Genomic DNA, 13,718 nt, shown 5'->3' with positions numbered 1-13,718 from the left:
ACACACACACACACACACACACACACACACACACACACACACACACACACACACACACACAGTGATGCACTCTGGGATTCAGGGGGTTTGCCCAGCTCAGATTCTGTGAGGAGCTAATTAGGAACCAGCATATAGGGAATCTGCAGGATGAATGCAGTAAGGGGCTTACAGTATGGCTTATGGTTGAGGTGAGCTCTGAAGGAGAGGCGTGGATCTGGGTAAGCTCAGAAATGAGCTCAAGACAAGATGTGGAAAAAGTCAAAACAACGTGCATGGACAGTAATCTGACCAACAAGTGGGACCAAATGATTGATCCACCTCTCCTTAACGCTCCTGCAGCCGATTGCTGGAATCAGCTGCATGAACTCTCCCACATAGATCCTCTCTACAAGAAGAGCACTCACACAGAATACAAATCTGAATCCTAACAGCAGGACAGTTTGTCCAGAGAACCAGGATTAAAAATCATCAGTTTGTGTTCATTTCAACAGCAGGGGTTGTTGTGTTTTAGCTAGAAATGATTAACAAACAAAATCCAATCTAAATCTTTGGAAGTAAAGAAATAATTAGGTATCATTCACACTTTTTGCACACTGTATACAAATGTATATATATTTTCTAAAAACATTTTACAAAATGTTATGCTTATTTTGAATTGTCTTTATTTCTGTGTAAATGTGAGCGAAAATGCCATACACTGTTTCCCAAATCCTGACAGTTGAAATTAAAAAACTAACAATCTTCTACCAAGTCATTTATCCTCTAAAGAAAAAGGTTCAGTATTCCACATTAGTGAGTGCCAAGAGCATGCTGGCAGCATGTTGTGTGACACCTTGCAGCAATTACTGAAAATAAAGATTTCCAGTAACTGTTGATCAGCCATGCCAGTCATTTGAAAGAGCTTTAAACAAACACTCAAACAAAATATCTTCAGCGCTGGAATTCTGACATATTTCTTCTGATGTTACATAGTAGAGGACATGATTTGCGCCTTGTCCTTTTATAATCAGTTTTAACTGATTGCTTTGTCCAATCAGGATTGTTGTGTGACTGCTGGATGAAATTGCTAGATGCTGAGTAAATATACATTTGTATATCAACAAGAATCACATCTAGTTCCAGGGTAGGATATTAAAGCATGTTCTGTACTTGTTGGTGGAGTAAGACTTGGATCTGGAGAGAAGAGAGTGCATTGAAACAGCAGCCAGGCTCTGCAGTGTTGGTTGCTAGGCAAATATGGTAGATAATTTTTCTCAGGCTGTCATGTGAACAAAAAATGTTGCTCATCTATAAAAGAGAATCCCTGGCAACTATTCACTGAATATGAGGAGTATGAGTAAGAGGAGTTTGAGTGTCTTTATGGCCTAGTCATAAAGACAGAAACAACGTGCATGGACAGAAGTTTGAGTGTCTTTATGGCCTAGTCAAAGTCCAGAAATTATTCCATAAAACAAAAAAAACAACAAAAAAACACCTCAGCAAGTTTTGAAGATTGATTTTTACAGACACTATTTCCTCTGTGATGGTCAAAAACCTGCTCCTCCACATATGCAAAGCTAATACAGATACTGTATAATTTGCAGCTGGAATTGCAACCAAATGTGGCACTACAAGGTATTGCCTCAGGGGGGCTGAATAAATGCATAGCAAACCTTTCAGATTTTTACTTGTTAAAAAATGAGAAAAACTCACTTGTTGCTTTTACATTTGAAAATTATGCATTACATTGAGTAGCTTTATTATCACATAATACTCCTCCAAACGATATATTTTTGATTGGTGGGTGGGGGGGTATTATACTGTGGTTGTATTGAGACAAAAGTTGAAAAAGATGAAGAGATCTAAATATTTTTGTAAGAAACTAAATAGCTGACTGATTAGACTGGACCAGTCTTGCAGAGGTTGATGAGACATAGACTGTTCTTGAGAAAAAAGTAATTCAGTGGTTGTAGTAAGGATAAGCTGATATTCAATTCAGGATTTTTCTAAATTTCTCAACCTACTTGTGTGTTTTCTAACACTTCTAATTGGCCAGACTTCACTGTAATTTCTCAATGTGGCCTTGAGGATTATCTAAATGCTTTCAAAGTTTCTCTGTAGGTTCTCTGTATCTGACCAAGATTGCGCCTCGTTCTCTCCACACTTACTCTAAGGCAAATTTGTTGCCAAGTTGTCTGCTTCAATTAGACAGATCGTCGCTGTTATTTGCACTGTGATTGTGTGCCAATCATGCCTACAGCATGCTTAACTCTCTTTCTCTGCGTTTTCAGACCTGAACGAGTGTGAGATGAGCTCGGCGCTGTGCGGAGAGGCCCTGTGTGAGAACGTTGACGGAAGCTTCCTGTGCATCTGCCCCAACGACAATGAGGAATTTGATCCTGAAACCAACCAGTGCCGCTCCATGGGTATGAGTAGTCAGAGGACTTAATTCTCTGTCCTATCGTCGGGAGACGGAGTTTTCCCTGGTTTAATGAGCCGTCTCTTATTATCCAAACAAGGGTGACAAGGAGGACATAGCCTCCTCTGTAAATGTTTTTTTAGATCTGTCTGTATCCATTCGTTTTAAAGGCTGCGACTGACTTTGGGTGGTTCACCTCCAAAAAATCTGCATTAGCCTAATCCCTGAGATAGATAATGATGTAAGTCCTACACAAAGATCAGAGAAGACCTAATTCCTTTATTTAGAAGACAAACAAAGATAGCGTTTTCTTACTGGCAGCTTAAGGTACTTTCTTCTTCCTTTACATAAATTGACCTTAAGTAACCTTATGAAAGAGATAAGGCCTTTTGAACAATTCAAATACAGGAGGTATACACAAAATTGAACATATTTACATTATTGAGTGGCGCACCCTCATTCGGGATGTTTTTACTTCTTTTTGGCCACTAAATCCCGGTTATGCCTCTGTATAGCCTTTTGCCACATTCCTCTGTTTGCTTTTGACGTGTGTGAATCAATCATGTGAGTCTGAATTGGTGTGTTGACTCACATGCCAGTGTTTCCATTTGGCTAAGCCAGCAGCTTAGGAGTGAAATGCCTGAGCCCTTCACAGTGGACAAATGAGCAGGCGACGGTAACGCACGGCCTGCTGATGGATGCAGGGTGAAAGCAGAAGCAGTTTACAGTTATTACAGTGTGATGATGTGCCAATAAAGTGTATGGCGCTTTATCACAATTGGATGTTTTAAGATCGGCTAACCAGTGTAATTTCAGACAAAAATAAGCTTAGTAAATCCAAAATGATGAAGTCATTCAAACCAATACCCAATGAGTAAAAAGTAATTGGATAAACCTAACAAGTGGCTTTGGTAACCTCGTGAATGGCTCATTGATTCGCTCCTGGGGGAATTTTGGTAGGCCAGATGTTTGTGGGGTTCACCACTACTCCATGTTTTGTTCACCCGTGGATAATTTGCTTTCGATGTGATTCACCGGAGTCCCAAAGCCTATAAAACAACTCACATCGCATTTGCAGCACTTTGTCAGCAGCCAAAGCTCAGAAGCATCAGTCTCCAATCAGTCCAGTAATCCTTGAATATTAGTGACTTTGTTTCTCAGCATAAGATGTGTTGATTTTTTTAGCCCTTATGTTGTTGGACAGGATTTATTTGATTCCTTGATTCTGCATGTCAGCTTTGCAATAAACACGTTCAATCAGACTTTATTCACAATTTAAAAAGGAATCAGATATTATTAAAATATCTAAATATAGGTATCTGCTCAGGTTATCATTTCCTAATATTAAAATTAGTTTGGTCTGGAACATGTAGTTTGTGACAAAACTGCAGCAACAGAAGAAATCTGCAAGAGGACGAACAGTGTTGTATGCCACCATGTCTGTGTAACTGGTTATTTTTTTTTACAGTAGTTCTTGTGATGTACTTCGTATCCAATGAAATGCTTTCTTTGTTCGTTTTCAGCTGTTCCTGACTCTAAGCCGGCGTCTACATCCACTCACATCACTGAAGAGAGGAAAGATTGCTATTATAACCTAAATGATGTCAACTTGTGCAACAATGTCTTGTCTCATAACACCACCAAGCAGGAGTGCTGCTGCACAGCCGGCGGCGGCTGGGGCGACAACTGTGAGATTCACCCCTGTCCTCCTGTAGGAAGAGGTACAGTATGAGATCAACTCTCTGGAAAATGGATGTTTTCCTAATTTCAGCTCCTAGATTGTAACTTTTATGCATTTTACAGACGATTACAACCAGTTGTGTCCCCATGGCAACGGATTATTAACTTTACCTGGGTCTTCTTTACTGGGTCATGGAGAAGACCTGCGCTACAAAGGTGAGCATATTTGCTCGTAACAGGTCAAACTGGTTCAGAGAGGTGAAATATGATCATTGCATTTTTAGATTTTTTTTTTTTTTTTTTTTTTTTGACATTGAGCAGTAACGAGTGAATTTGTCTTTCCTTCAGATGCAAATGAATGTGAAATGTTTGGAAGCGAGATATGCAAGAATGGGCAATGTTCCAATTTCTTTTCTGGGTATACCTGCTACTGTCAGTCTGGATATTTCTACGACAAAATCAGGCTTGAGTGTGTGGGTAAGAATTTACATTATCTCACTTAGGCAGACTGCATTTCTTATTTATCTCATTCCTTCTATTATCTCAGCTCTGCAGCTTTTTATCAAGAATTCAGATTTTTTTCCCACAACTAGAAAATCTCTCAAACATCCTAAAGAGAAAATAAGAATTAAGAAAATAAGAAGTCACAACTAATCTTTTCATGACACATATGCAGGTGCTTGCACGAGATTTTAACACTATGATAACCTTGATTAAAACAGTCGGTGTTATTCAAAATGTAACAAGTGAAATGTATAACAATTTAATTTCAGAAATTATTACTGCTGTAGGTTAACAAAAATGTGAATTACTACACATGTAATACAGTCTGTAGGAATGTTTGCCAAGGTTCTAAACAGCTGCAGTTTCAAATCCGCTTACACCCATCATCATTTCTACAGTTTAAGTAATAACAGATCAGACGAAGTGCTGATGTGACTAAACGTTTTCTCCAGTTATAAAAGCCACTTGTTGTTTTATCAGCCGGTGGAGGCCCACCGGCTGATAAAACACTCTGACACTTTTCTCTCATGTACAAAGCAAATTTTACTGTTTAGAAATATTTCCCTGTTACTAAAAACATGGGAAGTCATGGTGTGAAAATGAAAAAAGAGCACCACCCACTGGTAGCATTAGAGGGCAACATAGCTTGACATTGTAGTAAAGGTTAGCTAGTAACCTGTAAGCATATTAATTAACAAGCCGAGTGCAGCAGATAGCCTTAACTGTTCATATTGACTGTTAAGCTTGTTTTATGCTAAAAAGAATAGAACATTATTAAACAAATCCATTTTTTCCTATGTTTAAAATCAAACAAATAAAGGCCATACATCGGATTATTCTAACTGTAATAATAAAGGTGTTATATATATTTTTTTTTTAGCATCAGCAGTAGAAATAACTGGTTCTTTACAGTTTTAAATAAAAGCAAATAGTCAATAGCAAAAAGTTTCATTTTTGTGTAAAGAAATCCATAGCAGCTTAGTTTGTACTTTAAATCTCATTTTTATATATAAATGTAAAAATCCCACAATATCACAGCATTCACACAAAGGTTTAAAATAAAAGTGTGCAAGATAATAAATATAATTGATCTAAAACAGAATGCCAGACCTCTGAGTCTCTTTTCTGTAGTCGCTTCATTTTAGACAGCTGAATGGAACTATGAAGAACCATGTAGTAAAGGGACATATTTATACATATTTATTTTTGACGGTATTTCCTCTTTCATTGTTCAAACACTGCATCCTTCCTTCTTGGCTTCCTTTTTGTGGTGTTTCCTCATTCTCTCTTCCTTTCCTTCCTGCTGTATGGTGTGATGCCAAACATCTTTCTTTCTTTGTCTATGTCAACTGGAAAGATTTCAAGACTGTCAAATTTCCCTTTTTTGTAAATGAGGGAAAAACAATGACAATGTCAAAGCTAATACAATAATATTTTTACTTATTCCGAATCTTCTCTGATGGATTCGTTCCGTTCTTGTTCATATGTGGCCAGATTATGACGAGTGTGGATTTGGAAACCCTTGTGAAAACGGAGCGTGTGTGAACACGGCAGGATCGTTCAACTGTTTCTGCAGTCCTCCGCTAGTCCTGGACGGCACACAGCGCCGCTGCGTCAGTTTCAACACAACAGAAGGTCTGACACTCACTAATGAGCAGTATTTCTTTTTGCTCTAGTTTTTTTTTTTTTTTAGGTGTGAAATGTTGTGCTGCTCTGATCTAACCTTTATTTCATTTTTTGTAAAACATTCTTCTTTCTCTCCAAGACATCATAGATTCTGATCAGGATGTGCACGTAGATATTTGCTGGCGCCGACTCGAGGGGGACAACATGTGCGCAGAACCGATTGAGGAGCGCAGAACGACATACACTGAATGCTGCTGCCTGTACGGCGTCGCCTGGAGTGGTCAGTGTGCCTTCTGCCCCAGGAAAGACTCTGGTGAGGAGCAGGATGCACATCGCACTCTGGTTCTCTTGTAAACCTTTGTTTACTGTAACAAACTTTAACATTTTGCTTTGATCCGTCGTGCAGTTGATTATGCTTCGATGTGCAACCTGCCTCGGACGGAAGGCGCAGACAGCCTTCGAGAGCGGATAGGATACGAGTACGGAGTTGAAGAGCCAGAGCTTCCCCCGTACTGGGATAACTATGGCGGTGGCATTCCTGAAAGTGTTCCCATATTTACTGACGGTGACTACAGCAACCCGCAACCACCCTTTCGTGTCCCAGTCCTACGTCCAGGTGGGAGCCAACCCCAACCGCTGGATCGCTACACAGGTAGGACATACTTAACATCCTCCAGATCAACCCTGCTCCTCAAGACACACTGCCCTTTATGTGCTACATGTTTTAGGTAGCTGTTTCTGAAATCTGATGTGATCTATTACTAATAGACTGTCTGTCTGCCTGTCTGTCTGATCAGAGCGGCGCTACGACAGCTTTGAGGGTCTCCGAGCGGAGGAGTGTGGGATCCTGAACGGATGTGAAAACGGACGCTGCGTTCGTGTTCGAGAGGGCTACACCTGCGACTGCTTCGACGGCTACGAACTTAACCTGGATAAGATGGCCTGCATAGGTGGGTTCTTTCCCTCAGCATCTCATGCATTCAGAATTTGAAGGACTGCGTCATAGGAATCTCTTCATCAGTGCAGTAAGAAATCACTTTTATTGGGTTACTGTGAAGTTTTCCTGTCGAAGCTGAAAGCAAAATCTGATACTCGGCCTTCGAGCATAAGCTGTTCAGAGTCATATCTTTTAGATGATTTCAGCATCCTTTACATTGTCCAGCTCAAGGAGAAGCTTTGAGTTCAACAACCCTGCATGAGATTAGGTTTTATGTGAAAGTAATGAAAGCAGTGCACTCTGTAAAACATCGCTCACTAGCCTTTTGGTCTTAAATTTGTATGTTGCTCTCTGCCAAGAATGAGGGGACCTTGAATGTTAGCCACACGTATATCACATGAGATATTATATCTCTTTGGAGATATTTTGTTTGTCTTAGAAGAAAGTGAGGCTGTTTAGCAGTGCAGAGGTGCTATGATTGGAGCCTTCTGTTTCTGTATGGGCTTTTTGCCTCCAAGGCCAGTTGTCTCCCCATGCAGAGTGACTGAACTCTGAGGAAACACGTGCAACTTGTGCCATGCGTCCTCTTATAAATACCGCCTCTCGAATTTCCCCAGCAGGACATGACGTAAACAGAACGAGGGTCATTTGAGACCGAATGCTCGGAAAAAGATACTCAGACCTCCCAAGATGGAAACAAGGAAACAGCTGAAGGCCAAAAGGAAACACTGTCGGATGTATTTTTAACGTAATTTCTAAGCATCCAGCGTTCAACAGTTAAAGCTCAGCTAACACACACTTGAGTGTTTTTCTTCCTGTGTTTCAGATCAAGTATTGGGCAACACGTAGGAGACTTATTTTTTTCTTAGATATACATTATTTTAATTGAACCTGATAAGCCAGAAAGATATCATCACTTTAATTTTATGCTTTTTTTTATTTCTTTATTTTATGATGAAAATGTTCCCTATATTTATGCAAAAACTTTGTGTTACCTATTGTTCATGCTGTATTCAAAGGGGAAACGATACTACTCAGTGTATGTCCTGGTAAACAGAGTACCTCGCAAAAGTATTTTACCCCTTGAAGTGTTTTTTTTTTTCTTTTGCATTTTATAATTGTATCATCTTCAGTTCCATTGTATTTAATGTGAGACCAGCACAATGTAGTGCATAATTGTGATGCACCTTTTTCAAAAATTTGGGAAAAGTAAAAATTAGAATTTTATGATGTGCATTTGTACTCCGGTCTCTGGGTCAACACATGAGAGCCACATTTTTCTGCCATCGCAGCTGCATTTAAAGATATGTCTCTGCCAGTTTTGCATATCTAGAGACTGAAATTTTCTGTAACAAATAAGCTCAGATTGATTTACCTTCATCCATTCTCCCATCAACTCTGCAGCTCCTCTCTGTCCCTATTGAAAAAGAAAGCATCCCCAGAGCATGATGCTGCCATTGCCAAATTTCAACTCTTTCTGCCTTATCGGAGCTGATATTAGCAGAATATGCAGGGGTAGGATCTGCAGAAGTACAGTTAGTAACCCAGTGTTTTTTTTTTTTTGTTGTGTTTGGTTTGTTTGCAAGCTGCGATTTATTTAGGTCAACAAAACTCAGTGGTCACCATCTGCTTGAGTCCTTTGCTTTCGAGAAATTCAGACTAAGAAAATGCTGGAACTACAGGAAAAGGGAAGGAAGGAAGGGAGGAATTAAAGAAAGCAGGCCAAGGAGTAGGAAATATAAATTATGTTAGCTTTAACACCCACGAGGCCACTCAGCAACAGATGTGCTGCTGGCTGCTGTTGAATCACCTTGCTCACTGGCTTGTTACGTCTCCCTCTTCCCTGCAGATATAAACGAATGTGAGGACATCAGTGACAAGGTCCCCCTGTGTCAGAACGGCCAGTGCATCAACACGGAGGGGTCCTACCAGTGCACCTGCCTGCCCGGCTTCGTGGCCTCTGCCAAGCCACACAAATGCATCTCAGCAATCCCAGAGTCCACACTCAGGGGGGCAGAAAACTGAAAGAGAAACAAACTTTTCCTGCTTCTTAAAACCATCATCATCCCTGTGCTCTGTCCCCCCAGAGAGCCCGGCCGGCACTAAACCTCCAACAGTAACACTGTTCGTCCAAGCTTTTCCCCTTCCCCTCCCACATGTTCCTGACAGACACAATCGTACACAAGCTTTCTTTAATCCCTTCCCCTATTACACATTCAAGAGGACCAGGAACTGTGCATTGAATGTATTACACGGGATTTATTGTTCACCACATTTCTGTTTGCCTTAAAGGGATTGTTTTTGAGACTGATTCTTTCATATATTCAGTGACCCCAGGCAAATTGATCTGCTCATATATTTTCCACGGTATTTTCTCTGTCAATTCACTTTTTTTCGAAGTTTGTTATTTATTTCATTGACATGACGGGCCTCTGAAAGTTTAGAAAGCATCCAGTTTCAGAGGTTAGACTCGATTCCTCTCGTTTCTCACACAGACTCTGTGAGGAGATGAATAATGTATTTTTTAAAGAGAAGGAATTTCTGAAGAATTTCTGTCATATATCATCTTATATCTATCTGGGTCAACAAAGAATTTTTCCCACTGCTGCCTTTCTTCAGGATTTCTGTACCGAGCAGCCAAACTTTCACGTTAAAAGCTCCAGCACCGCACAAGCTTTGACAGACTGTACGTGTATATGAGGTTCTGTGAGATGTTCAGAAAATAGTGCTCCGAGTAGACTGTTTAGGACCATTTTCAAAAAAAAAAAAAGAAATGTAATACTAACCCCCATTTCTTTCTTTTATAATAGTATTGATCTGTTTCACACTTTTACTTAAAAAAAGATGGAAAAAAAAACAAGCCTTGTTTGCATTTTTTGCAAGAAATTCTGAAATAACAAGAAATTGATTTTATTTGCCATTGAATTTATTGACCATTGTCACCGAGAAAAGGAATACTTCTTCAGACCATGCCCAAGTGTCCTCCACACTTATTGGCACCCCTTGTAAAGATGTGTAAAAATGCATTTGTATTTTATTCTGCAAGCATTATTTTGGAAATAATTTCTAAAATAAAAATACCCCCTCTAATTAGATTGAAAACTATTAAAACATTTTTTTTACAAAAAATGCTAGTGCCACACAAAGTGGTAACTCTTGTATTTCCTCAAAATAAACATAAATTAGTTGTTTTAGAATTTGTACTTTACTCTACAAAGTTGCTAAGAGTGTTTAAGAACTTTTCATTTTCGAACAATGACTTTCCTGACTGAAAGTCATTGTTCGAAAATTTATGAAGTCTTTGTTATACCTTGTTTGAAAAAAATTTCCCACATGTGAAATTTGCCCAAATCAACACAAAAATAGTTCCCCTGACAAAAAAAAAACAAACAAACAAAAAAAGTCAATCTCTTTTCATTTTTATTTAGTGAAATTTCTGAGTAGACAGCTGACGATTGATGAATCTAAGTCGGGTCCGGATCCAGACATTCAGATGTGAGTAGTTTTAGGTGTGATCATCATGACTCTCTTCTCAAGCTGCCCTGCTACCGCTGCACACAAATTCATCCCTGAACAATTTTTATGTTCCTTTTCTGTCATCGAGAAGTGTGCACTCTCTTGTTGCTTTGTGGAAGATTGGGTAAAGTAAAGGGCTCTGTCCTATATATTTAAGGAATTTGATCTACCTTTTTATCATTACTAGGTCAAATTTTTAACAATGCGACTGGTCAGCTCTAATTCTAGACCAAACAGATTTGTGAAAATACATTTTTAATTTTAGTAACGTTTATGCTGTTTGTGAAAAAAAGCACAAAACAATTTGAATGTTCCATTATTTTTTTCTATGCAGAACTCACTGTACATTATCCCCGCTGAATAAATGTTTTTAAATTAAAGGTTGTATTGTCTAAATTAAATAGTGTAACGTCATGCTGCTTCAGTAAAATATGAATTAATTTGAATATTTTTTACACATCTTTACCAGGCTTTTGTTTGAAAGGTGCTGTATGTAAACTCAAAGGCCTTGTTGGAGAACTTTGGTATATTTTATGCAGATCAGGAGTTGCATATACTTTTTTTTAACGTATTCTCTTAATGCTATCTAGCAAAATCAATACTATATTTGACATTGCACATCAAATGAAAGAAAAAAAAAAGCCACCATTTCTAGCTTTTGTAGATTTATATCTGTTTGTTAAAATGTCTTTAAAGCATTTCTTTTTCTGTATGAGAAGAGTGACACTGTACCATAGGAACTCTGTGTATACCCTGCCCTATGGAGCAGACTACGAGTTATATAAATATATATATTTTTTGCAAGTGGCACCACTGTTAAGAAATAACAATTTTGTAATGCAAGCACCTGCTTATGTCAATCACAACATTGCAGCATTTTTTGTTATAACAGTAAACATGATTTATTCCCATTTCTTTTGAATGACTGTGTAATTTATGGTTCATAGGCAACATCGTCAGTCATAAATGGCTTGTCTGTAATCATTAGCAGATATTCTCTGTAACACATTTAGACCTGATAACACCTGGACATGATGATTAAAGCTGATAATTTATGCCAATGGCCATCTTTCTAGATTTTCAGTCTGCAGTTTTACAAATGATTTTATATGAAGCCAACTATTCTTTGCTCTGTTGTTCAAATATTTGCCTGATTTGGACTGGAGACTATAAATGTGGTAAACGCTGAGCTATTTAAAGTCTTTCAAACATTATTAACTACAGACAAATTAAATATTGTAAAGCTGTGGTCAGTATCTTGACTGTTCATTTTGTTTACCTCCTGACTGTAATCTGTATCAGTCATCAAAAATAAATAACAAAAAACGAACTGTGATGATTTCTTCTGTATGCTGTCATGAACATTCAGACAATTGCTTATGAAGCATTAACAGTAGTTCACTGTACTCTGCAGTAAGGTATGAGTTTAAATGATCAGAAAATAAGATCTGAGTTTGATCAAAACAGTGTACAATTCTTTAATTTTCATTTCAAACGTTAAACAATTCAATGGCACTAAAGATACAAATTGGGAACCTTCTGTTCCCAATTTGTATTGGGAACAGTACAAATTGTTCCCAATACAGAAAGCCATTCAAAGCTTTCTGTATTATGTCACACTCCAACCACAAACTTTCACATTTTATTAGTAGTTATAGAGTGCAAGGGCAATGAAACATGGTTTTCAAAGATAGATAGATAGATAGATAGATAGATAGATAGATAGATTATGTGATGCTGCCCTCTAGTGGTTGAATTTTAATAATGCGTCTATAGCGCTTTCCCTGCTGCTGTTGTATTTTTGTTTTTTCAGTCATCCGAATTTCTCTCCTTCCTGTCAAATTTAGATTTGTAGATTCGTATAATAAAAAAAAATTGGTTTTATTGAGAGCTGGACTGAACCAGTACGGCCATGGTCTGACCAGGAGCTCCAGAGTTATTCCAACTCCTCCCGCCCCCTTACGAAATTATCCTTCCGGCTTTCCGTACTGGGAAGAGAGAATAGGGATTTTGGGAATTAGCGTTTTCTCCTGTGAAACACCGTCAACAAGTAATTTGTTCGCCTCGTTTTTGTTTCAATACATTTCCCAGAAGGCAGCGCATTCCATATGTATTTGTATTTGTAACGCTCCACTGTAGCATTTAGCTGCCTATAACGGTAAATTATGGCTATTTGCACCAGCTAACTTGGATTTAATCGCTAGTGATCGAGAAGGATATTTTGCTGGAAAACTAGTTTTCCACACAAAATGTTTTGAAGCTTGGGGATATCATATCTGATGATCATGTCTGCTAATTTGTTAAGTGAGAGAGGTAACATTAAATGGACTGATAGTGTTTACAATAATGAGAGCTGATATTTTCTATTAAATGTATTTTTATAGCTGCTATATGTTGCTTGCCTCTGTTAGCAGGGCATAATAAGAGCCGTATGAATCTGTAGCTACACATTTGGTGGTCATTTAAAAAGGTGCTATCCGCTAATGGAAAAAGAAGAATGCATTTCTCAGTGGCACAAAACGAGGGACAGTTCAACAGTACGAAACCGGAAAGTCTTCCCATCTCCAGCGCAGACCCATCAATCTCCAATCACTCCAGAATCAAAGATCAAACGAGATGACACCCCCTGCTCAAATGGGTCATCTGGTGATTTTTCAGCCAGAGCAAGTGTTGATACCCCAAACCAATTGCTTCTCATTGTGGTAACAGGACTATCTTTCGCTACACGGCTCTATAAGATAACCGAACCCCCTCATGTGTGGTGAGTAAAGGTCGTAACCTCCTCTATGTTAGTACACCACTTCAGCATGTTTGAGTAATGCGTCCTTTGTGTTTCAGCTGGGATGAAACTCACTTTGGAAAGATGGGAAGCTACTACATTAACAGAACTTTCTTTTTTGATGTGCATCCTCCTCTTGGAAAGGTGAGCTGGTTGAGTATTAGTTTTATAAAGATTTCAGAGATCCCACTCCACCCCTTCTCCTTTATGCTTAGCCCTTAGTCCAGGGGTGTCAAACTCAATTTCACCGAGGGCCACTGCAGCGTATTGGCCACCCT

General features: G+C 38.7%; 2 protein-coding genes across 3 annotated transcripts in view; both read left to right on the top strand.

Annotated features, from left to right (window-relative positions):
- Nucleotides 1-11,989, top strand: part of LOC103136150 (latent-transforming growth factor beta-binding protein 2) — a 106,771-nt gene extending 94,782 nt beyond the window's left edge. For both annotated transcript variants that reach the window (XM_016670093.1, XM_007549263.2), the window contains 9 exons: nucleotides 2,271-2,405; nucleotides 3,922-4,119; nucleotides 4,202-4,294; nucleotides 4,427-4,555; nucleotides 6,077-6,217; nucleotides 6,348-6,521; nucleotides 6,615-6,860; nucleotides 7,006-7,158; nucleotides 8,995-11,989. In XM_016670093.1, the coding sequence (XP_016525579.1) occupies nucleotides 2,271-2,405; nucleotides 3,922-4,119; nucleotides 4,202-4,294; nucleotides 4,427-4,555; nucleotides 6,077-6,217; nucleotides 6,348-6,521; nucleotides 6,615-6,860; nucleotides 7,006-7,158; nucleotides 8,995-9,170 (1,445 nt within the window). In that variant the 3' untranslated portion in view covers nucleotides 9,171-11,989. The remainder of the gene's footprint in view (nucleotides 1-2,270; nucleotides 2,406-3,921; nucleotides 4,120-4,201; nucleotides 4,295-4,426; nucleotides 4,556-6,076; nucleotides 6,218-6,347; nucleotides 6,522-6,614; nucleotides 6,861-7,005; nucleotides 7,159-8,994) is intronic.
- Nucleotides 11,990-12,654: 665 nt separating this feature from the next.
- pomt2 (protein-O-mannosyltransferase 2) overlaps nucleotides 12,655-13,718 on the top strand; it is a 12,412-nt gene continuing 11,348 nt past the window's right edge. Inside the window, exons 1-2 of the mRNA XM_007549262.2 lie at nucleotides 12,655-13,422; nucleotides 13,500-13,584. Coding sequence (XP_007549324.1) covers nucleotides 13,145-13,422; nucleotides 13,500-13,584 — 363 coding nt within the window. The 5' untranslated portion in view covers nucleotides 12,655-13,144. The remainder of the gene's footprint in view (nucleotides 13,423-13,499; nucleotides 13,585-13,718) is intronic.

The sequence above is a fragment of the Poecilia formosa genome, unplaced genomic scaffold (genome assembly GCF_000485575.1).
Source record: "Poecilia formosa unplaced genomic scaffold, Poecilia_formosa-5.1.2 Scaffold30, whole genome shotgun sequence".
Lineage (NCBI taxonomy): Eukaryota > Metazoa > Chordata > Actinopteri > Cyprinodontiformes > Poeciliidae > Poecilia > Poecilia formosa.
Note: the sequence above shows the minus strand (reverse complement) of the source record. Positions and strands in the feature narration are given on the sequence as shown.